Source organism: Trichomonas vaginalis, chromosome III, assembly GCF_026262505.1.
Source record: "Trichomonas vaginalis G3 chromosome III, whole genome shotgun sequence".
Taxonomy (NCBI): domain Eukaryota; phylum Parabasalia; order Trichomonadida; family Trichomonadidae; genus Trichomonas; species Trichomonas vaginalis.
In genome coordinates, this window is record NC_067205.1 from 12,403,847 (window position 1) to 12,427,313 (window position 23,467).

Sequence of the window (23,467 nt, forward strand, 5' to 3'; positions counted from 1 at the left end):
CCCATGCATCTAGAAGTATGTGTAATATTTTTGCTTTCATCAAGAAATTGTCGAATTTGATCTTAATTTTTTTTGAAAAATATACTTTTAGAAAAAGAAATAGTGATTGAATAGCTGCCCATGCTGTAAAAGGTTATTTTTACAAGTAAAAAAATTGTTATTTTTCGAGCAAGTCGAGGCTTTTTTACCATCTTATTTTTGAAAAATTTACGAAAAATTATATCTGAAAAAACGCTTCATTTTGATATCTTACAATGATAAAATACCAATGTTGCTGGGATATAATAGCTACACCTGGACATCTACTACATTAATGCGTATGACAGGTAAAGTTGATTTCAAAAGTATAGCCTGGAAAGATTACAATAAATCAACGATAATTCAAAAAAATTTCTTATAAGTTAACATAATAAAAATTTAATTTTTATATTTCTTGTAGTATACTTAAGTATATAATATATTTAAATCTTAGAATGAAAATTCGGGACGCCCTAGCTATTCAATTTTCCCTTAGGACGCCCATAAACCTCTCAAAAATGTGATGTAAATATCACAATTTTGAGAAATTTACACTAGGACGCCTTAGGACGCCAACCCCCTTTTTTACCCAAATTATCTAATCTTGCTTACTCTTCCTTTAAACTTCTTTGTGCCAAATTTAATATTGCCTTCAAAGATGGAATAAGGACATTAGGTTCAAAAATATTTTATTATACTCATTCGAAATTAAAAATAATAAAATTTATATATATTAATTTCATTAAATCAAGGTTAAAAATCAAAAAAAAAAAAAAAAGGTAGTGGGGCTTCGAGGGGCTGCGCCCCTTCTAGCCCCTAAAAAACCTAGAGGAGAACTAAAAAATTATATAGTAAGAAATTAAAGTTTTTATTCGATAAGAACGACATCGCTATCGTTTTCTTCTTCCTCCTCCTCTTCTTCATAGTCAGTATCTGATGGCTCTTTGTCAGCCACATGACCAGCAACAAATATTGAGACAAATTGTTTCTTTGGCTTTGTTAGCAGGAACTTTTGATGGTCGTAGAACACGAATTCTACATTTTGAAAATGTTGTGCTGAGTATTCTGTGAAATGGGAAATTGGAATTGGTTCTCCCATGCCAAAACCAGCAATGGACGCGAACAAAACATCGTCTTCGACTCTTGCAGGTTTGTCAATTGCAACAGTAGTTATTATGTGGGGTTTTCCTTCACATCCTGCAAGAGATTGTACATGATAGATTGCTTTTTCTTCCCCCTCAGGAACTGAAAGTGTGAAATGGAATGAGAGTTCTCCATATTCATTTGCTTCTTCGTAATAGTTGTATGTTGTAGGATACACCAATTGAAATTTTCCTATTCTTGTTTCCCTCAGGTGTTGTCTATATTGCTTGGGAAAACATAAAATAAATTGCTCTATAGCTTGTGTTGCTATTAGATTGGTTGTAACTGGTAATTTTGAGGCGAAAAGGTCTACAAGAACACCGGGATTTTTTATGTCGTTTTCAATTGGTTTAACAGATTCTATGACTTTGTTAAACATTTCACTATAATCTGAGTTGTCTTCGACTCCCCAATTGTTAAGAAGTTTATACAACAATTTCAGTCTTTTCATGGCGTATTTTCTTTGAATGGATTCGGGTAGCGAGAGGTTACAGTCGTCGCTTTGTGTTTCGTTACTCGAATATTGTTCAAGAGAAATTAAATCTTGAAATTGTGCTCTTGTTAACATACTTGTAGAACTATGTGAAACTTGTTCTGGTGCTGGTTGTAAATCTGTTTCAGATGTTTCTGTTGTGTTTTGAGAAGAAGAAGAACTCAAATTGTTGGACAATTTGTCTTGAATTGTAGAACTATGTGAAACTTGTTCTGGTGCTGTTTGGACAACTGTATCTGTTGTGTTTTGAGAAGAAGAACTCAAATTGTTGGACAATTTGTTTGCAATTGTAGAACTATGTGAAACTTGTTCTGGTGCTGTTTGGACAACTGTATCTGTTGTGTTTTGAGAAGAAGAACTCAAATTGTTGGACAATTTGTTTGCAATTGTATGAGGAAGTTGCTTTGGTATTATAGGAGGTCGTAAGGGTTTTGAGAATGGTGAGACATAAGTTGTAGGAACTTTAACTGCAGAGGTAGTCGACGAATTGTTTGCAATTGTATGAGGAAGTTGCTTTGGTATTATAGGAGGTCGTAAGGGTTTTGAGAATGGTGAGACATAAGTTGTAGGAACTTTAACTGCAGAGGTAGTCGACGAATTGTTTGCAATTGTATGAGGAAGTTGCTTTGGTATTATAGGAGGTCGTAAGGGTTTTGAGAATGGTGAGACATAAGTTGTAGGAACTTTAACTGCAGAGGTAGTCGACGAATTGTTTGCGACATTTTTTCTTCCTTCCATTATGAAAAATGAACTGTTTTTTTCGGACTACTCATAGAAAAGTTTAAAATAAACCGTTTTCGTCAACGGTAACCCCCTCTATTTTTTTATTTTATTTAATAGTTACCGTTGGAAAACCGTTCCATCTCAAATATCGAATGAACTATAAACGTTTTTTGTTTTCTATATATACTTTTTTGTCAACGGTAAAACTTTTTACACAACGGTTTTTGAGAGTCGTCGCCGTTGACTTTTTTGTAGAGCACTCAAAATAGTATAACTTTGTCCGGACAAGTAAGGGTCTATCGTCGCTACAGGAAAAGTTACAGGCGTTCCAAGGAAGTATACTTTGAGAAGCCTTTCCCCTTATAGAATGAGATAGGACGGTTATTTTACAAAACTGACAACACTTTGACCGAGTAGTTTTTTGTGCTGAACAAAAAGTGTCATATAAACATCTGTCAAAAACCGCTTTTTAACTTCACTTAAAATGCCACGTAAGCTACGTAAGAATATACGTAAGAGGAAGAGAGCATTGAAACATCCAATAGTAAAACTGACACCACAACAACAGTTGCAACAACAAATGATGAATGACCCCACTATGTTGCAACAAATGTCAAGCAACCCTATGCTTTTAAACCGAGTTATTGGTGCACAGAGTGGAGGTTTAAGAGCGGCACTTTTAGCGAAAATGGCAGGCTATGGTGGAGCTGCAGACGGAACAGCTTATAACCCTCAAAGTCAAATGAATTTGAGTTCACTCAAAAATCAAATAACAGATGTCAAAAAGTCAAACATAGACATACAGAAACAAATAAGTGAAAACGAAAAGAAACTAGAATATGACAGACACACAAAGAAACTCAATGAGTTAAACGTAGAGAAAAAGAAGAAAGAAGAACAACTGAAAGAACTAAGTACAGAGGAATATGCGAAAAAAGTGTCAGAAAAAGCAGCAGAAGTAGCAAAAATGGAACAAGATGTTATAAATTTGAAAAACCATACTACTCAATATAAAGTACTGAAAGATGAAGAGATAAAACAAAAAGCCCTGAAGACATATATGGATAGCGATGAGTATAAAAAAGAAGTTGAAGCAAATGTAAAGGCAGAAAAACTTTTACAGTTGCAAAACCAAACCGTACAGTATGAAAACTTAGCACAAGAAAGTAAAAATAACGACGCAGCCATGCAAAAGGCAATGAAAAGCGCAGAATATATAAAAGCTAATAATGACTGGTTAGATGCCCAAGCCAACGCTAAAGCAGCCCAACTTATAGGGTCAATAAGGACAAAAATACAAGCGGATGAAGACAGTTCAAATGAAGCTTTAATGAATGCTGACTTTAAGAACGCCTTCGAAGCTCTTCATAGTAAGGTGAAACTAGTGAACGACTTCTCATCTGGAAAGAAACTGAAGTCTGAAGGTTTCGACAAAGAGTTAAGAGAAGTAGCACAAAATATGACGAAAATAACAGATGCAGCAACGAGACAGGCAGTTCAAAGTGCCTATGACGCCGTTAGAGCAACTGTTGTGGAAAGTCAAGAAAAAGAGTTACAACAGACCAAAACAGACCTAGTAAATGCTTTCTTAAAAACGAAAAGTCAGGTAGGACATTATGCTGCAGATGGAACATATGTGCCAGCTGGTGGAACTTATATACCAGCTGGTGGAACTTATATACTAGCTAGTGGAACTTATATACCACCAAACCCTCCAAGAGAAGCACCTGCACCAGGACTACCTAAAACATTTACATCGTCACATGGACACAGACACAGGCATGCACCAAAACCAACACAACAACCAACAGTTCAAAACACTGCACCACAACCAACAGTTCAAAACACTGCACCACAACCAACAGTTCAAAACACTGCACCACAACCAACAGTTCAAAACACTGCACCAACCAACAGTTCAAAACACTGCACAGCAACAACCACAAACAGAGCAAGGACATAAAAGAAGTAGAGAACAAGGAAACCAAGAATTCTTAAAAATGCTTAAGGAAATTATGGTTACCCAGATACTCTTGACTTTAGTGACAGATATAAAGAAGCTATTAGAAAGTTCAAGGAAGGAAATACTGACCCGAACCTATTTAGCTTTATGGTTCAGCACCAAATGGGATATAATTTCAAACCTGGAAAATACAAGCTCGCTAAGGGATATGATTTAATAGCATATCATCCAAATGACATGGATGAATTTACTCCGAGATATTTGGTGTCAGAGATAAATGATAATTCAACTATCTTCATGAAACGCGTAAAAAATAGAGACGGAACGAAAGAAGAAAGGGTTATGAATGCGGATGACTTAAATAGGGAACTTGTTAAAAACGGTCTCGGAATATATGAAATGCCAGCAGATGAGGTACAAGAAACTCCACAGGAAGAAGTTCAGATACAACCAGACATGGAAGAAATAGTTCAGCAACAACAGCTAGAAGAGCCTGAAGGAAACGAACAAGTCCCTCCTTTGGAAACTAACTTCACAGAACTAGATGAAGATTTGGAACAGCCGAAAAATCTTGACCCTCAACAAGAGTATGCGGAGAATATGGAATCTTTCCAAGAGTCTAAGAAAAATTCAGCTGACATAGTAGAAGAATATCGAAAAATGTTCGCCGACATACAAAAGACTCCAACATCAGATGAAAATATTCAGCATAGAATGGAAGTACTGAAAGAAAATGTACGCAAATACAACAATCCTTTTTACTTACGACCATATAACGTTCAATCTTTGGCTGAACTCGGTGAAAATAAAAGGTTAAATTTCAACAAAACATATAGAAATGAAACATTGTTTAAAGTTCATTCAGAACCTAACCAATATGGAAACAAACCTACTTTTGTTTCTGCAGACTATGGAACTACAATGAGATGGGGTCATAAAGCTAATCCGGATAGGTGGTTCATAAACTTACAACCACAATTCCAAGAAGTTGTAGACGCAATGGAAGTGAATGGTGAACCAGATATAGCTGGTATTTTCAGCGCGGCTTTAATGCCATTGAAAGATATGAAACATGCAGATATTTTGGACCAGTATGAAATGAACATGGCTGATGGAAATATAACACCTGACGTTCTAGAACATTTATCTCAAAGAACTACACAGAACCATAGAGATGGTATATTTGGTGAAGAGTTTAGAAAGAAAGTTAGGGAGAGAGAAGGAAGAGAACCTATTGTACATGACCTTGCAAACGAAAGTTTACAAAATGTCATAAAAACTTACTTTGCAGACAATGAACTGAGAAGGGATGAATATTTAAGAAAACTCAAATGGACAGTACCAAATGAAATGTTAGTATTGAAAAACATGTTCCTTGACAAAATAAAACCAACTACAGAAATAAATGACGCAAGACTGAAACATTGGGTAAAAGCTTTCCCATTCACAAAAGATATTATTGGTAACATGGAAAGAAAACCAGAATGGCTACAAAAACATATATTTGGAAACGAGCTTATTCCATATGGACAAGCTCTGTTTGAAGAGCTTGAACCGGAAACTCAGGAAAGAGTCATGCAAACAATACGCGAAGACTCAAATACAAACTATGACAAAATCATTCTAGGATATAGGTTACCTGAGATGGGCGACCAGAGCCCAAAGGCAAAAAGGACACATGAAATTTACAACATACTAGGTGAACATGAGGCAAAGATGCAACAACTTGAAGCAGAGGGCAAGTTACCAAAAGCGACACCAAAGAAGAAGAGTAGAACAAAGTAAAGCTTGGTACGAGTGGGTTCTATTATGACAAATAAATTCAACTATTCTATATTTTTACCCATATGAAATGTACGCCGCTCAGAATATAACGCCAACAGTTTTGGATGCCATGAACGGAAATGTTTCCGAATGGTATAACGAATGCGACAATGCCATTAGAAGGTCAGAAATAGTTCCTGGAACTTACGAATATACAACTGCTGTTTCTTATGGAAACGTAGGTGAGTTTGGAGAAGGTTCTTCAACAACAGTAGATATTGCTTGCGACAGGTTTCATATTATTTCTATTGACAACTCATTCTTATACGTGGAACAAGACATTGAAATAAAACCTTCTGCCAAGTTGTCTGACAAGAAAGGTTGCAATGGAATTTTCTATGTCGGATACCAATATGCTCCAGAAGTTTTCATGGGATATAAGATATATTCTAACTCTGACTTAGTTCAAACAGTAACATGGGCAAACTATGAATGGTTCGCTTTGAGAAACTCAGTACAACCACAAGCTAGAGAACAAACAGACCAGTATGCAAATATTGAGAAAATAAGAAGACTTGACCCTAACGTTCCAGGAGTTTATGTTAACCTTTCTGGTTCAGATGGAACTGCTGCCACTAAAGTAAAACTGAAACTTAGAGTTCCTTTGTCATCTTTCCTCATCTTCAGGTTTTTAAGATACTTGCCAAACTGGGCAGGAAAAATTTCTATCGAACTTACTCCAAGCAAAAATAACTTAGTCATTGCACCAACACAAGACCCATTCAGCATTACTATAGCTGGAACTGGTGGAGCCAAGTTCTGTGACTTTTGCAAAGACAAAGTTGACTTAGACTTTGGTTTCTCAAACTTCAACAATGAAGTAAACTATTATTTCAATGCTGCTGGAACTGCTTGGGACCCAGTTAAGTTCACATGCGAAAAGTTTGAATGCAAGAGAATAGAAAGCAGACTTGCAGTCTATATGTTGGACCCAGATATTTCAAATGCTTTAGCTGCCAAATATATTGCAGTTCCACTTATGTTCCCTATACACCAAATATCTGTCAAAGACTTTGCAGGTGAAGTTGGAAACCAAAGTGCTGACCAGGTGCAAGAACAGATATTGCTTTAACAACTGCAATGAAACATGCAGATACTATGTTTGTACTGTTCAGACGAACTATAAATGACTATTCTTGTTTCTACAACCCCGGTATTAAATATCATATAAACATAGATGGCAAATATTATCCAAGAGAAGAATATTCTACAGTTGGAGGATATGAGGTCATACAACTTGACATTAGATGCTATGAACTTTAACAACAACTTCACAACAACCATAAACCCTGAAATGCAAAGTTCTATTATGCCATATGTGAAAGTATGGACTCATACAGGAGGTCAAAAAACTCAATATACAAATGGAGACCGTTCAAACTTTTGGCTTGGCATTCCATTTGCTGACTCAGAAGACTTTATGGGTGGTATTTCAACTGTTGGTACTGTACAAATACAATATACTGGTGACAGAGACGGTCCAGATGAATTGAGAGCAAAGAAGTTTACAAAACCAATAGCACTTTTCACGGAAGATGCTCTTTTGAAGATTCGTTCGATGAAACCTGCTGGGGCTCCTCAGATTGGCATAACGACAGCTTCCATCGAGCAGATTTTGGCAGCAGGTCAGTAAGTTGTTCTTGAACTGACTTCTCTCCGTCAAATATTGACAGTACGCCAGTTTTGACATAATATTGTATTATAAACTTACCTTTAGAAATATCTGTAAGTTTTGAAGTTATATTTTTGTCTGCTTCAAGAACTTTCACCATTTCAGTTATACCAACTTTCTTTGCTTTATGGAAATATTTTGGTTCAGCAAATATTGCTATTCTATAACATTTACCATTGTTTGTATAAAGAACTATTCTGTCAATGTATTTGTATTGTTTGTGTGTGTAAACTTTGTTCTGCTTCAATTCGAAGAGATACTCGAATACGTCCATCTTTTTATTCTAAGTAAAATGTCATTTCCGAAAAATAGAAGCGTGAGTGTTTCAAAAGGTTTAATGGCGGTGGCAGATGTGAAGTTAAATTCACCAACTCAAACAAACAGTCAAAGTGTTGTTGTCAATGTCAAAGACAGAGATGTTGAAGTGGGGAAACCATACGAAGACGAAGATGGTATAACAATTGTTCCTGTAAAAGAACAACCAACATATCCTGAAGTTAGCAGAGACTTAAGTTCTGTTGCAGATATTCGAAACGACTACCAACAACTTAAAGACAAACTTCAAACTCAGGAGAAGATTTGTCAAGCTTTAAGGTATAATGTTAAACTTGGTCGAACACAACCCTGTAAAAGTGAACTCATATGTCATCGCACCTCATGAAGTTTTGAAAGAACTATTGAAACTTTTGACAGAGGCAGACGATATAAACATCAAAGAAATAGAACCCGACATTAGTTGCTGTGGTGTTTCATATAATGTCATTGACAAGATATACGTTATGAAAGGAGGTGAAACGTTGAACTTAAAGTATAGTTTCCCAGACGTCATAAAAATATTTGACGACCACAACATTTCATTAAAATTTATTTGCTAAGTAAATGGCAGAAGACATAATGGTTTATACTATTACGACTAAAAACCCTGAGTCATATAATTCTATAACAACAAACTTACAAAGTCCTCAAGGACGATATTGTAAACTAACTTAAACACAATGACGACTAAAGCCTGTTTTTGCTCTTTTGACACCAGAAGACTTTATTGTTGTGAATGGTAAAAAATACTCCTTTGAAGATACTTACTCAGATATACCACCAACAGGTTTTGTTGACTTATTTAATACTTTAAGTACGGGTGTAACATGTGCTGCAACTAGAGCAGGTTTCATTATGTTTGGATGTCCGACTGAGTTTACTATAAACGATATGAGCTATAATACAAAACTTATATCTGGTTTTTACTACCAACAGTTTCCTATAACAGGAAAAGGTGTCATAAAAGGAATGTCTATTCCATTGACTTTAAGCACACCAATCTTATATTTATTGTTTCAAACTTAGGTTCAAAGTGTTATTCGAATGTCGACAGAAACTATTATGACCAAAAGATACTTATGCGTATAAACAATACTTTCTCTGCTGGTTTGCCTATTGTTCATTCGAATGCAGAATTTTCAACCTTAGTGAACTCAAACACTTTGGCAAGTATAACGTTGACATTAGTTGACGCAAACTTTGTTCCTGTAAAACTTTTATGTCCTATGTATTTGTCAATGACGGCAGAAAGTTTCGAATTGGAAGATGCAACTGGTGAAAGTATTGTATTACAAGAACAACTTCAACAACAAATAGCTCAAGAACAACAAATGCAACAAATGGAACAAATGCAACAACAAAGTCAAGAATAAAAAAATATTTTTTTTTATTTTTATAAAAATGTACAGAATAGAGTTTCAGATTTTTATGACTTCCAAGCATTCAGAAATATGTGTCCATTTAGAGACTATAACAAAGCAGTCGAGAATTTGAAACGTTTAGTCATTTATGTCGACTCTGCCCCAGAATGTTATGTCATGAAAGAATGGGATGTTGTCTTTAACAAACCAAGAGCAACAATAGTTTGAACAAGAATGTAGACAGAAACTTAAGAAAATAAAAGTCGTACAAGTTGGCATGAAGATGTTAGATGCTTGGGATATCTTATTGTCAAAGTTAGAAGATTTTTCAGTTCGAGTGGTATAAAGTTTATACACCTTCTCCAAACTTCTATTCTATCTTCACTGGATATAAATACGAACAAGTAGAATGGAAAGAAATATTATAGAAGCTTGGTTAGACCATGTCAAAGAAATTATATGCAATGGAAACGAAAAGGTTTATGAGTATATCTTATGTTGGTTTGCAAATATCTTACAACATCCAAGTGCTAAAAATGAACTGCTCTCATTATAATTGGAAAACAAGGAACTGGTAAGAACACTTTCTTTACAGATATCTTGTGCAAACTGTTAGAGGGCTATTCGAACCGAATATGACAAACTTAGAAAACATCTGTGGTAAGTTTAACTCTTCAATAGAGAATATGAAACTTATAGTTTGCAATGAACTTCAAAGTATAGATACAACAAAAGTTTTGAACTCAGATGCTTTGAAGAGTCTTATAACAGACAAAGTTGGAGTTGTTGAAAGAATATAAAGACCAAAGAGTTTGTGAAAATGTTGCAAACTTCATTATGGTTTCAAACAATGCTGTTCCGATGAAGTTAGAAAGTTCTGACAGAAGATATGTAGTTGTCAGAACGTCAGATTCTCATATGCAAGATACAGAATATTTTGACGACTTAGCAGAAACTTTGACATCTGACTTTTACAACCACTTGTTCTCATATTTATGACATTAGATATTTCAAAGTTCAATCCAAGACAAATTCCACATACGAAGAGAGACAAACATTGTTAGAAGCAAACAAGAGTGTATATGAACTGTTCATAGATGAAACTGACTTTGAGTGTTTAGATGAAAGGTCATTGTACGATTCGTATAAACAATATTGTCAAGAATATGGTTATATGACAGCTTCTAAACGAACATTCTTGGCAAATGTCAAAAGTCTTTTAGATGTTCAGAATGGTGTATATACAAAGAAAAATTTTTCTGAGTAAATTTTAAAAAAAATATTTTTTTATCCGATAGAAAAGATGACAAAATTCATCTCAGTAAACAAGTACTGTCAGGACTTAAAGAAGAACTAGACCCATTCACATATTTGAATGTTTACTTCTACCATTTTGAAAAGTCTTCATTCAGACAAAGTTTGGAACATCGAACCAGTTAAGTTTGCTATTGTGACTAAAAATGGTGCGAAATTTGAAGACTTAGACATAGAAGGTTTGTTAGCAGTCAAAGAAAGTTTTGACAGAAGGTTTCAAACCTTAAAGAAGGCAAAGCATACAAACTTGTTATACCTTATGAACCAAAGAAAGCAGACGACTATGAATATTATGAGTCTAAAGTTGTGAAGTTCAAGGTAAATTGGGTAAAAAGATTTTAGAGTCTAAGCCAGTGTTTGCTCCTAAAGAGGAAGAGAACATTGACATTGACCCAGAAATGTTCTAAAAATAAAATTTTATTTTTACATGTCAAATTTCTTTTTCTCTGGAACTGGTTCAGGTTCTTTCTTCTCTTCTTTACTTTCTTTTCTTTCTTTCTCTCTTCTTCTTCTTTCTGGTGGAGTTATGTCAAATTTCTCAGAACCATATTTATGTAAAAGTTCTTTGTCCTTTAATAGCTCTTCTATTCTGTTTTCTATTTCATCTTCAAGAACAGCGCATGTGTCTTCTTTGCATTCTAAGAACTTTTGTTGGACTTCATCTTTCCAATCGGCGTCATCTCTGTCAACAAGTCTGTCATTGACAAATTTTAAGACTGCTCTTTGTAATGTTTTATGGTTCTTGTCATATTCCCAGAAACAGAACTTTAGAACAAATTCACCTTTCTTGTTTACACTATGTAAGATTTTATGGTCGACAGATGTTTTGCTGTCGAAAAGCTTGTCTCGAATATAGATAGCGAAATCGCTAGACATTTTCTAAAAGATAAAAATTTTAATTTTTCTAAAAATATGTTAGAAAAAAAGTTTTGCTGACATTGACAAGAAATTTGAGAATGTTTTAAACAAGAACAAGAGGAAGTTAGAAAATGCTCAGATAAAGCCTATACATGACAAGTTCTTATTTGCTCAGAATGGTATAACAGGTCTAATTGCACCACCTGGGTCGGGTAAGACTTTCACTTATCTTAAAATGGCTGCACAACAACAAGAACTAGATGAGAAGAACCCATTCTATGAGTTAGTTGTCATTTGTAGTACTTCTGGTCAATTTGACCAAACCGTCAATTCGTTCAAAGATATTATAAAGAAGTCTAAGTTAGTATGTATAAAAGACTCTGAGTTGTTAGATTGGATAAAGAAGTACCAAAGAAGAGTTTTGAAGTATAATGCTATAAATGAGTATATAAATTCTAAGTTTAAAGACCCAAATGAGGAAATGCAGAGAATATTAGAGAAGAAACACTTCAGAAACAAACAGAAAGAGATAGAATACATTTCGAAGAAATTGCAATCTTACGATTGGAAGACTTACCCTCATAGATGTCTTCTTATCTTAGATGACTTTGCTTCTCATCCTTTGTTAAAGAACAGAGAACAAGATATGTGTCGAATTCTTAAGAAGCTCAGACACTTTAACATTTCAGTTGTCATTTGTGTACAGACAGCAAAGAGTTTAAGTAAGGATGTAAAGAGAATACTTACTGACATTGTACTTTTCCCCGGATTGTCCGAAGACGATTTCATGGAACTTATGAAAGAGTCCATGGCAGGTAAGTTTGACAGACATGAACTATGGGAGAAGTACAAAGTCATACAAGACCCTCATACTTCTTTCAGAATTCATATCTACGCAAACAAAGTTCAAATTGTAAAAAGTCAAGCTTGAAAAATAAAGAGTTCATTTACTCTGCTTGTTTGAAGTTGTCAAAATACTCTGTTATTTTTTCCTTTAACAATGGCAAATCTTCTTTGAAGGTAAGTATTGTACAACCTTTCATATCATAGTGTGTTTGAGGTAACGTATCTTGAACTATTTGTTTCACATCTTCATTTGGGGTCATTGAAATCGGTAAGTTTTCGCGATAGAACCAATTTCTGTCAGATTTGTAAATCTTAGCAAGGTCGTAAAAGCTTTTGTTGTTTCTTCTGACTAAATGCAACATAACCATATCTTTATCTTCTTCATTTTCCATCTCTTCAGTATAAATCATATACTTATAGTTCTTTTCCTTTCCTTTTGGTACCGAACGTGGTATTCTTTTCTGAATGCTTTTGTCTTTTGCTTCAAGCTTGTTCTCTAGCTCTTCACGTTCTTGTCTATGAATTTCGTCAACATCATGAAATATAACCAAGCATAACGAGGTGAAGCCCACATTGCAACAGCATTTACAAGAAGTCTATGTACATACCAGCCTCTCAAACCATTTGGCAAATTTTTACGATTTTCGTACGGAATCTCGACTCGTGATTTTCCTCGGGTCGCAAACATATGAGGAAATTCTTCTAAAAGTTCTTTTGTCTGTTGGTTTTCAAACCAATGATGTGCTTGCTTTGTAGAACGAAGAGCATTCAAAATACTTTGCATTTGGTACATATCGTCTTTGACTGAACGAATGAGACGTAACTGTTTGTTATACTGAACCCACTCATATTCTTCATTTATGGCTTCATGAACGATAGCAGTTGTTGTGTTCTCTGATGTTGACATATCTGTCCTTACATACAAAATAAAAAAATATTTTATAAAAAAATTAGCGTTATTTCCTGACTTTCACAAAAGACCAAAAATAAACGCTTTACATGTATTTTTCAGCAACTTCGTCAAATAATTTTATAGCTTTATCTATCTCATCTACTTCAAACGTTTCTTTACCTTTCGTGGGAGCACCATACATTTTCTCAAACTTTTCGAGTAGTTCTGTTTCAGCAGCTCTCATATCGTTAACGAACACAACCTTGACTATATTGACTGTACTGTCATATCTTTGAGTTATATTATATGTTCTTCCTATCTTATATCTTTTTGTATTGAAGTCCTTCGGTTTCTGAACGATGTAAAGTAAGCCTTCACTGCAACGTTCCGTATCGAATGAACCATATGTTATGAAGTTATATCCAACAACTGGGTCTAACCATAACAAAAACTATTGGTATAAGACTTTTGTCGATGAGATATGCTGTAGTTCCATAGAATCTTACCGATATCATAAGCTCAGGATTTCTTGTCAAAATTTTCTGAGTAGAAGCAATTCTAACCCAGTCGTTTGTTTTCTTTCCAGATGGAGATAAAATGTCTGACAAAGAATATTTGTTGTATTTCTTTGAGTATCTTACGTTTAAATCACCTATTCTAACCAATTTGGTGTCATTGTCTATCTTTTTAACTGTTTCAAACTCAGTGTTTGTCATATATGTCTTTACATACAAAATAAAAAAATATTTTATAAAAAATTAGCGTTATTTTTTCTATCTTGTATAAAAGATATGATTTCAGGGATTTTTTTTACGAAGTGCAAAAGTTCTCTTCGTCAAAAAATAACAGTTATATAATGAAATTTGGTCATTTTTTCACGATTTTCATGAGTTTTAGGCGAGTAAGATTTTTTCCCTACTCGCAATTTTTTACGATTTTCATGAGTTTTAGGCGAGTAAGATTTTCTATCTTGTATAAAAGATATGATTTCAGGGATTTTTTTGACGAAGTGCAAAAGTTCTCTTCGTCAAAAAATAACAGTTATATAATGAAATTTGGTCATTTTTTTCAGCAAAAATAATGTTTAGGGTAGAAGGTTAGATCTACCCTCCTTTCTACCCTCTTTTCTACCCCAGTTATTTTATAAGCGTTTTACATGGTAAACGTTATTTTTTAAATTTTGTGAAAACTCAACGGTTTGACACATGGTCTAAAAATTATTTTACTCAGAATTTTGGTCATTTTTCAGCAAAAATATAATTTAGGGTAGAAGGTTAGATCTACCCTCCTTTCTACCCTCTTTTCTACCCCAGTTATTTTATAAGCGTTTTACATGGTAAACGTTATGAATTCGTGAGACTCTAAACAGTTTCGTAGCTTCTATTTCTTCTGTCAGTACATCGAATGTTTTAACTATGCCGAAAGTCTCTTTATATTTCTTCTTGACGTCAGATAGAAGGAAATCGTCAGCAGTTGGATAGTTTTTGTTCAGAAATTCTAACATGTCCATTTTATCTTCTGCTGGTTTCTCTGCTTCTTTCTTTAAGTCTGCATAGTCGTTTCTCATTCTTTCTATCTCTTTGACGGAGTAGTTATATTTCCTCATTGCTGCTTTACATTTAGAACATTGCGGGTTCATTTTTGCGTTATATTCTGAAACCTTACCTGCTAAAACAACTAAAGCGTCAATGGTTTTCTTTAACTCAAAAGTTGCTGGTTTTATCTGTTTGTTCCATATTTTGCCTCTTCTATCTTTATCTCTTATCTGCCATACACATTCAGCAACTAACGAAACAAAGTTGTCGTAGGTCTTAAATTCTTCAGATTTATATATGTCAGAGATGTTCTTATATAACATGTCGCAATCTTTGTCCATAACTTTATGGTTGCAATGAAATCCTAGAAACTCATAGTTTACCTTTCGTATGAACTTCTTTATTTCTACTGAGTCAGTTGCTTTGACTTCTATTTCATCGAATTCAGGAATAGTGAGCTTTTGTTGCTGAATTTCAGGCAATTTGGGTAAATGGTCAATAATGTCCTCCATTTCATAAAGATACTGTTCATTTGTTTCATCTTTCGCACTACAGTCTAAATTACATGTTAAAAGTTCTTGCTTTATCTTCTGGATTTTTGTTTCGAAAGTATATGAAGAAGGAATGAAGCTTTTCATCTCTACCAACATTGACGTAGGATTCATGACTAACGAGTTTGGTGCTGTTGTTTGAATTGTTGTTGTGCCGATTGTTGACATTTTATTTTTTTATACAAAATAAAAAAAATAAAAAAAATAAAACTAACTTTATTTTTTATTTCGGGAAAATTCATGAAAATTCAAGAGGTTAGAAAAGAGGGTAGAAAGGAGGGTAGATCTAACCTTCTACCCTAAAATATATTTTTGGGTCCTTTACACTCATTACGAAGAAGTCTTGACAAAGCATATACGAAGAAGTCATGAAAATTCAAGAGGTTAGAAAAGAGGGTAGAAAGGAGGTTAGATCTAACCTTCTACCCTAAATTATATTTTTGGGTCCTTTACACTCATTACGATGAAGTCTTGACAAAGCATTTACGAAGAAGTCATGACAAAACATATACGAAGAAGTCTTGACAAAACATTTACGATGAAATCATGACACTTTTTCATTAGATAACTGTTATTTTTTGACGAAGTGAACATTGACACTTCGTCAAAAAATCCCTGAAATCATATCTTACATACAAAAAAATACAAAAAAATGACACTTTTTCATTAGATAACTGTTATTTTTTGACGAAGTGAACATTGACACTTCGTCAAAAAAATCCCTGAAATCATATCTTACATACAAAAAATACAAAATAAAACTAACTTTATTTTTTCTATCTTAAGGAAATTCATGAAAATTCATGAGGTGAAATGAGGGTAGAAAAGAGGTTAGATCTAACCTTCTACCCTAAATTATATTTTTGGGTCCTTTACGCTCATTACGATGAAGAAGTCATGACAAAACATTTACGTTCATGTTTGACAAAACATTTACGAAGAAGTCATGACAAAACATTTACGAAGAAGTCATGACAAAACATTTACGAAGAAGTCTTGACAAAACATTTACGAAGAAGTCTTGACAAAACATTTACGAAGAAGTCTTGACAAAACATTTACGATGAAATCATGACAAAACATTTACGATGAAATCATGACAAAACATTTACACTCATTACGAAGAAGTCTTGACAAAACATTTACGAAGAAGTCTTGACAAATTCAAGAGGTGAAAAAAAGAGGTGAAAAAACAGGTGAGATCGCACCTCTTCACCTAAACTTTATTTTTGGGTCCTTTACACTCATTTACGAAGAAGTCTTGACAAAACATTTACGATGAAGTCATGACAAAGCATGTACGAAGAAGTCTTGAGTTTTCTACGATGTTAGAAAAAATGTTATTTTCTAATATCTTCACATTCAATACTTTTTCAGCACTTTTCCGTAGTTATATATGAAAGACAATTCGAGATAAAAGTCATAGTACAATGGAATAATATGTTGCACACCATTTGTTGTGAACCAAACTTGAAAGTCAGAGAAACTGTTACTAGGTGGTTCGTAGAATTTAGAAGCAAAGTCATAAAAGTCCTTACCAATACATAGAAAACTATTGTTGCTTGAACTGAAACTTGCATGACACATAACATTTTGAGGGTCAAACACATTTCTATAAACTGTCAAATCTGCTGGTGGAAGTATAAATTGAAATGGACCATCTGGTGGTAATGGTTCGTTCTGGTTTAGTAACGCGAAGAAATTGTGCCCAAGAACGTTTGTCTACTTTCCAATATAAAAACTCTGTATCTCTTGGAGGGTTAATTTCAATCTTTGAAATGAAACGGTGGAGTTCATCTTGTCATATTCTAGTTTCAGATAGTATGTTCCATTTAGTAAAGAGTCGTATTTTTCTTGAAATTCCCAATAATATTTGTTCATTTGAGTTTGAAAGTCATTTAGAGTTTTCTCAAGACTTTCGTCTGAACGAACTGTAAAGATTCTCATTTCGTCAAATTTGTCTATTAGACCACCAGAACCTTTATACTGCCCATGAAAATATACTGCGAACATAAATGCGTTAGTTCTATTTGAAAACAAAACTCTTCTAAATCCTATTGCCTTTGCATCTGAAGGACTTTGAAGCCAACGAATTGGATAGTCAAACCTGTATGCTCGGGATGAAATTTCTTCATCTGAAATAGTCCTACCAGCATTTGTAAAGATATAGTCTAACGGTTTTGTATCTGCTACTTTTGTTCTTTGTTTTTTAACCTGAAGCATTTAATATATGTAAAAATATATTGTTTTAAAATGGTATGCCATTTCATATTTCTCATCTAACAAACAAGTTTCCCAACGGTCTTCTCCAACAAACTCAGCGTACATTTCAAATAAAATTAAAAATGTCACTTTTTTAAAAATAAATTTTTATTTCATGCAATGTTTTATTTCTGTGCCGTCTTCAAGTATGCCCCAATACTTACGCTTGGAGAGGACATGAACTTCGGAAAATACCTTATCTAGCTTAAAACAGCCCATCTTTTCACCGACCATTCCCATTTCAATGAGTTTGTTGTACCCTTCTTCGTTCGTCATGAGTGCGTCAATGTTCTCATAGTAAACCACAACTTTCGATTTGACTTCGGAGAAGAATTTGTTGTAGTTGTCAAGGACTGCCTTTGCGAACTGAGGGTAAGACCAATGTTCGACAATAGGTTTTAATGTGGTTACTAAGCCACTTTGACCTTGAGTGAATTCGTACTTCAAAACAAAAGGAGAAAACCTTTCAACAAAGTTGTCGACCTTCTCATAATGTTTACTCTTCATCTCTTGAGGTTTCTTAATGGAATATCCCCATGTCGAATTCATAAGCAATTTGAGTGTCATTGCAAGTTTGGGGTTTGAAGCTTTCCTAATATCATACAGTTTGTTGTATGACTTTTCCAACTGTATAGTTCCTTCCCGGGAACTCACCATCTTCGTTTGGAATTCCAGTCGGAATATATTGGACAAACCTCATGTATGCAGCGTTAAGGTCGACATAGTATATCTTTTCGTTTGAGTCGAACTTGTCACAACCAATTGGTCCAGTTTGTGGAAATTCAAGTGAGTCTCTTATCTTCTGAGAAACTTCTCCTGTTATCTCATAAACATCGTCGAAGCAACCTGTTTCATATAAAACCTTCTGACCTAACTCAGATGCTCTCCAATACAATTTGACGTCAATTGGATGTCTCAATGGAAGTTTGTTTATAGCATCTTGAAGTTCTTGCAACCTCATTGGAAGTTCTTCTGGTTCAGGTTGGTATCCGAACAATCCAACTCCTTTTGGAATTGTGTACTTCTTTTGTACTAGAACTTTGTCTGGAACAACTTTTGGTCTTGCTAACAGTGAAAAGTTTGTTTCGTCTTTTGGTACAAAAGTTTCTGTCAGCTTGTCATCTGGAATTGGTTCCAACAAACCTTTCTCGAAAAGAATGTTTACAGCTCTGACAATGTTGCACTTGCCTTTTCCGAACAATGGGTTTGTAAGACTTTCGTTCAACATGAAGTGGTTGTGGACAATTGCAATCTTCAACCATGGTAAATTGAACTCAACAACATAGTCGTCATGTGAAGAACCTTTAGCTGTAGGTATGTTGACTCGGATATTGACATTTGCCAACGGTGCAATTTTTGCCAATTGACCTCTGAGAATGTACCTTGTCTTCACACATGACTCAAGATACTTCATCTTCTCATCTGTAACAAGACCAGAGTTCCTGAGACATGTAAGAATGCAAGGTTCGTTGACAATTGTTTCAATTGAATTGTAAATTCCATACCTTGTCAAGTCAATGTCAGACTTATTTATGAACGGGAAGTATCCAGCATGTTGTCTGACTGCTTGAGGGTTAGGTTGGTACCATTCGAACTTGACACTTGCAATTCCTTCAATTGCATTCAAAATGTCTGAGTCGGAGTCAACCATTTGTTCTCTCTTTGTAGTCTTGAAAGCGTCAAGAAGTTTTGCAGCTGTTTGTTCATTGCCATTTGCATAGTAAATGTGACCATCCAAATCCGTTATGGTCAATCTGAGATTGTATCCTTTCTTATTTCCATCTTGAATTGCAGCAAGTACTCCCATGAAGCCTTCTTTGTTCTTTCCTTCGTCAAAGTTTACTGTAAAGGTTCGACCAGATGTAATTTGACTTCTAACTTCACGATACTTCTCATATGCATATCTTGTTCTTTCCATGGGAGCATGTGTGTCTTCACCTTTTCCTTTTTTCCTTCTCAAAGGATGCAATTGTTCGTCATGTTTCCAGTAGAATCTGGCAAAGCCGTCGTGTCCTTCAACTTGAGGTTCACTAACATCGAAAGGCATGTCCATAAGACGTTCTTCTTCTAACCTCTCTAGTCTGTTTGGATAATTTGCACGTGCTGTTTCCAAATCCATTTCGTAGCGAAGACCAGCCAGTTTGTCATAGACTTTTATGGGTCTTCCCTTCCTATATTTAAAATTCTTCGAAACTCTCCAACCATATCTTTGCAACTCTGCTTTTCTAGCAGATTTTCTATCCATTCTATATGGGGGCATTTTTATAAAAATAAAAAATATTTTTTTCTTTACTTAACATAACCGCCTGCTGCCATAAGTCTTTGACGCCAACCCATACCAGCTAATGAAGGTTGACTTGGTTTAGTTTGGAAACTAAACTTTGGTTTTGGTTTATCTTCAGTTTTTGGTTTTTCTTCTTCTATCGGTTTTTCGTCACTTTTCGGTTCCTCTGACTTTACTTCACTTGCAGGAACAGTTGTATCGTCAACATCTTCATAAATATCATATGCCATTTGTTTTTGTTTTCCTTTCAACTTTTTGTGTTTGTTGTAAAGTTTAGAATATTTTGACTCTAAGTCAATGAGATGTTCTATATATGAACTGTTGGTCAGTGAAGTAAACTTTCCATCTGTTGTCTCGAAAGCTCCTTCAGACTTCAAAATTTTATTTGTGAGAGTCTGTTTCTTTTTTTGAGATACTAGCCGTTCCATTTCTATGAAAAGTGACTTTATAGTTAGGGTTTGTATTTCCAGACCTGGCACTTTCTATTATTGAATTTTTCTCTTCATCTGTAAGTTCTTTGACAGGTTTTGACAATGGTTCTGAACTTTTTGTTTGTGGTGTCAAATCTACCGTTTCAACTTCTTCGGTCATTTCATCTCAGTAAAAAATTTTAGTTTGGTTTGTTTTCAACTGGTTGTTTAGGTTTTTTAAGTCGGTCTAAAACTTCCTGAGGTATAGGAAGAACTTGACAAACACGTTGTGTAACTGCTGGAAGTCGACAAATCCATCTTGAACCATTTGTCTCAATGCTGTATTGTTCATTTCATCTCAGTAAAAAACTTTACATTCCCACGTTTGAGGCGGTTGAGGTTGGTTATTGTTTACCATTGTTGTGCATGGTTATATCCTCTGTTAAAGAATCTTTCACCTTGGTCCATATAGTGTCCTGCTTGGTTATAGTAGTCATTTGCTTTGTTATAATAGTTTCCTGCTTGTCTTCCTACATTGTCCATCCATCCTTGAACTTTTCCTCTTGTTTCAGGATTTGGAATAAAGATTTGTTGCATCTCGTGCTACATCCCAACCTTTCTGTACAGTTTGTATAATAGGTTGTGCTTTCTCTTTAAGTATACCTAATGTACTCAAAATCTTCCTTCCAACTCCAAATACACCTTCTGCTATTGTTCCCACTGCGGGCAAAAATCTGGATGCAACTCCTGCTAATGCGCCAAATAAACCCATTTCTTATGGGTTAAAAATGACGAATTCAAACAAGGACCCCTATGTTTCTAAAGCAACAAAGAAAGCACTCATGATAAAATCTTTAGTTCAAACACCAAATGCTTGGTTTATGGATATCTTGGAAAACATTCCGAGGTATAGAGAAGATGGACCACCATACTGGCTAATATTTGTCGGTCAAAACACAAGATACTGTGAAGCCATACCATTATGGTCCAAAAAATTTTTAGATGTGAAAACTGCTTTGACAATATTCGTTGACAAATACCATCCACAAAACTGACATCTGACTGTGAAAGTTCTTTCAAATCAGATGATGTAAAAAACTATCTGTTCAAAAAATGTAAACCAATATTTCATTGTCGACCAAAACCATTCTGCTCTTGGTGTCATTGACGGTTTATAAAAATGTTAAGAGACTTAAACAACCACAAGGTGGTGAAGCAAATGAAATGTATATGACGACAAATATAGACACTTCTCCATGGCAAAGATGAGACAAGTTTTAAATATTTACAACAACCGTAAACAAAAAGGTTGGGAAACCACTCCCCCGAAGAAATGAAAAACAACCCTGACTTAGAAAAGACTATATATTTAATAATTTAGTCAAAAGAGACAAACAAGAAAGAATGCCGGGCTTCAAACTTCAGAAAGGTGACAAAGTAAAAATAGAAATACCTAAACGCGACCCATATGAAAATACTATTGACTATGACAACAATGGGAACCCGACAGGTACTCACATTCGTGTTCGTAAAAATAGAAGAAGTATACAAGAGAATATTATGAAGTTTTAGGCAAACATGGCAAAATGTACACACTGCAAGCAGAAGATAAAACTACTATTGTCAGACCTCGTTTCAAACTTGTCAAAGTTCAAGGTGGTATACTTTCAAAAACAGTTCCTAAAAATATAAGACAACTCCTGACGAATATGCTAAAGAAGTTGAAAATGACGACTAAGCATTTCTATACCATGCGTAAACTGTCATGTAAGGTGGCATGTATTCTTTACTTTGTCCGTTGTTTGCGTATATCCTGAAACGCGATGTGTATGGTTTCCTCCTCCTCAGTGTTACTCCAGAAACAATCTATAGCAAACTTAACGTTGTCTTTAACATCATATCCTTTACCTTTTGTCATTGCTGACCAATCCCAATATCTATGCTTATGCCAACCTGCTTGAGATGTACTTAAATCTATGTAGTGACTGTGTGCAGGTAAATTTTCACCTGAAATCGTTTTACTTCCACCTGTTTCCTTTGAAGAGTTTGCACAATACAAAAAACGGTCGACTATTTGAGTCCAAGTTCCAAAACCCAGAACTGTTTCTGGATTTGTTGAGTTCATTGACGTATAAATAGAGCCTATAGGATATAATGTTTGAAGCATTTCTGTCTTTAATGTTTGAAGCTCTGTTTTGTCTGCTTTCTTGTCATATAAATCTTGAGCAGTGAATTTAATATTATGTTCATCCTTCATGACATAAACATCTTTACATCTAATGTTTCTCATCGTCGTTATGTCGTCATCCGATGTTAAACCTTGTGGAAAGTTAGGAGGTTTACAATATATTGCATCCCCACCAGTTTCTTCAACCGTTCCTTCAATACTTTCTATAGCAACAGTTGTAAAACTTGTATGTGTATGGTTCTTATTTGCTTTCTTTTCAAGGCTAACGTTTAAGTCTGTTATTTCAGATATAGAATGTGTATGTCCAACGGCACTTTTACTGTTTAAGGTTTCTTGTAAGTTTGTAATATTTGCAATGGTATGTGTATGTCCAACGGCACTTTTACTGTTTAAGGTTTCTTGTAAGTCTGTTATTTCAGATATAGAATGTGTATGAGTCTTTTTAGAATATTCGTTTTCAGCTCTTGTCACTTCACTTGACATTTTATTGTCAACATATGTTTGTCTGCTAGTTCAGGATGAGTATGTTCTTTTGTTGCATAAGCATTGTTAGCTCTTTCTTCTTCTTTTGCTATTGCATCGTCTACATATTCTTTGTCAGCTTTGTGTCAACACTGCTTTCAAAAGAAGTTCATTATAGGTTTTCTCGTTTAAAGTTCCTTTTGTTGGATTTATACAGACAGTATTGTTTCTTCTTGTCTTGAAATAGAAACTCATCTGTCATTGGTTTAATGTCAGTTTTAAGTCCTTCTTTCAATGACTCAGATATCTTAGAATAGTTTGAAAAGTTTGTTGTGTTCTTATTTAGAGCTTGC

General features: G+C 34.6%; 8 protein-coding genes and 9 pseudogenes across 17 annotated transcripts, besides 2 other annotated features; 9 read left to right on the forward strand and 8 right to left on the reverse strand.

Annotated features, from left to right (window-relative positions):
• Positions 1-700: part of a mobile genetic element that runs on past the window's edge.
• Positions 1-23,467: part of a mobile genetic element that runs on past both edges of the window.
• Positions 1,192-1,353, reverse strand: TVAGG3_0688760 (uncharacterized protein; the record flags this gene model as incomplete). The annotated part of the gene is made up of 1 exon (XM_051242984.1): positions 1,192-1,353. A coding segment is annotated over one exon (162 nt), but the record flags the coding sequence as incomplete, so codon positions are not given.
• TVAGG3_0688770 (attachment subunit-related family) lies at positions 1,915-2,392 on the reverse strand (the record flags this gene model as incomplete). Its single annotated transcript, XM_051242985.1, has 1 exon — positions 1,915-2,392. A coding segment is annotated over one exon (478 nt), but the record flags the coding sequence as incomplete, so codon positions are not given.
• TVAGG3_0688780 (protein of unknown function, DUF4106 family) lies at positions 2,862-3,464 on the forward strand (the record flags this gene model as incomplete). Its single annotated transcript, XM_051242986.1, has 1 exon — positions 2,862-3,464. A coding segment is annotated over one exon (603 nt), but the record flags the coding sequence as incomplete, so codon positions are not given.
• TVAGG3_0688790 lies at positions 3,708-5,038 on the forward strand (annotated as a pseudogene). Its single transcript has one exon. A coding segment is annotated over exon 1 (1,331 nt).
• On the forward strand, positions 5,262-6,125 carry TVAGG3_0688800 (protein of unknown function, DUF4106 family; the record flags this gene model as incomplete). The annotated part of the gene is made up of 1 exon (XM_051242987.1): positions 5,262-6,125. One exon carries the CDS (start codon positions 5,262-5,264, stop codon positions 6,123-6,125), a length of 864 nt encoding a protein of 287 aa, XP_051089574.1.
• On the forward strand, positions 6,193-6,925 carry TVAGG3_0688810 (uncharacterized protein; the record flags this gene model as incomplete). Its single annotated transcript, XM_051242988.1, has 1 exon — positions 6,193-6,925. A coding segment is annotated over one exon (733 nt), but the record flags the coding sequence as incomplete, so codon positions are not given.
• TVAGG3_0688820 (protein of unknown function, DUF4106 family) lies at positions 7,459-7,797 on the forward strand (the record flags this gene model as incomplete). The annotated part of the gene is made up of 1 exon (XM_051242989.1): positions 7,459-7,797. One exon carries the CDS (start codon positions 7,459-7,461, stop codon positions 7,795-7,797), a length of 339 nt encoding a protein of 112 aa, XP_051089576.1.
• TVAGG3_0688830 lies at positions 8,129-8,589 on the forward strand (annotated as a pseudogene). Its single transcript has one exon. A coding segment is annotated over exon 1 (461 nt).
• TVAGG3_0688840 lies at positions 9,121-9,524 on the forward strand (annotated as a pseudogene). The gene has a single exon. A coding segment is annotated over exon 1 (404 nt).
• Positions 10,431-10,779, forward strand: TVAGG3_0688850 (annotated as a pseudogene). The gene has a single exon. A coding segment is annotated over exon 1 (349 nt).
• On the forward strand, positions 12,166-12,615 carry TVAGG3_0688860 (protein of unknown function, DUF4106 family; the record flags this gene model as incomplete). The annotated part of the gene is made up of 1 exon (XM_051242990.1): positions 12,166-12,615. The coding sequence occupies one exon, from the start codon at positions 12,166-12,168 to the stop codon at positions 12,613-12,615; it is 450 nt and encodes a 149-aa protein (XP_051089577.1).
• On the reverse strand, positions 12,632-13,218 carry TVAGG3_0688870 (annotated as a pseudogene). Its single transcript has one exon. A coding segment is annotated over exon 1 (587 nt).
• TVAGG3_0688880 lies at positions 13,526-14,072 on the reverse strand (annotated as a pseudogene). Its single transcript has one exon. A coding segment is annotated over exon 1 (547 nt).
• On the reverse strand, positions 14,858-15,676 carry TVAGG3_0688890 (organellar and viral DNA polymerase type B; the record flags this gene model as incomplete). Its single annotated transcript, XM_051242991.1, has 1 exon — positions 14,858-15,676. A coding segment is annotated over one exon (819 nt), but the record flags the coding sequence as incomplete, so codon positions are not given.
• Positions 16,871-17,658, reverse strand: TVAGG3_0688900 (annotated as a pseudogene). Its single transcript has one exon. A coding segment is annotated over exon 1 (788 nt).
• TVAGG3_0688910 lies at positions 17,921-20,015 on the reverse strand (annotated as a pseudogene). Its single transcript has one exon. A coding segment is annotated over exon 1 (2,095 nt).
• TVAGG3_0688920 lies at positions 22,199-23,135 on the reverse strand (annotated as a pseudogene). The gene has a single exon. A coding segment is annotated over exon 1 (937 nt).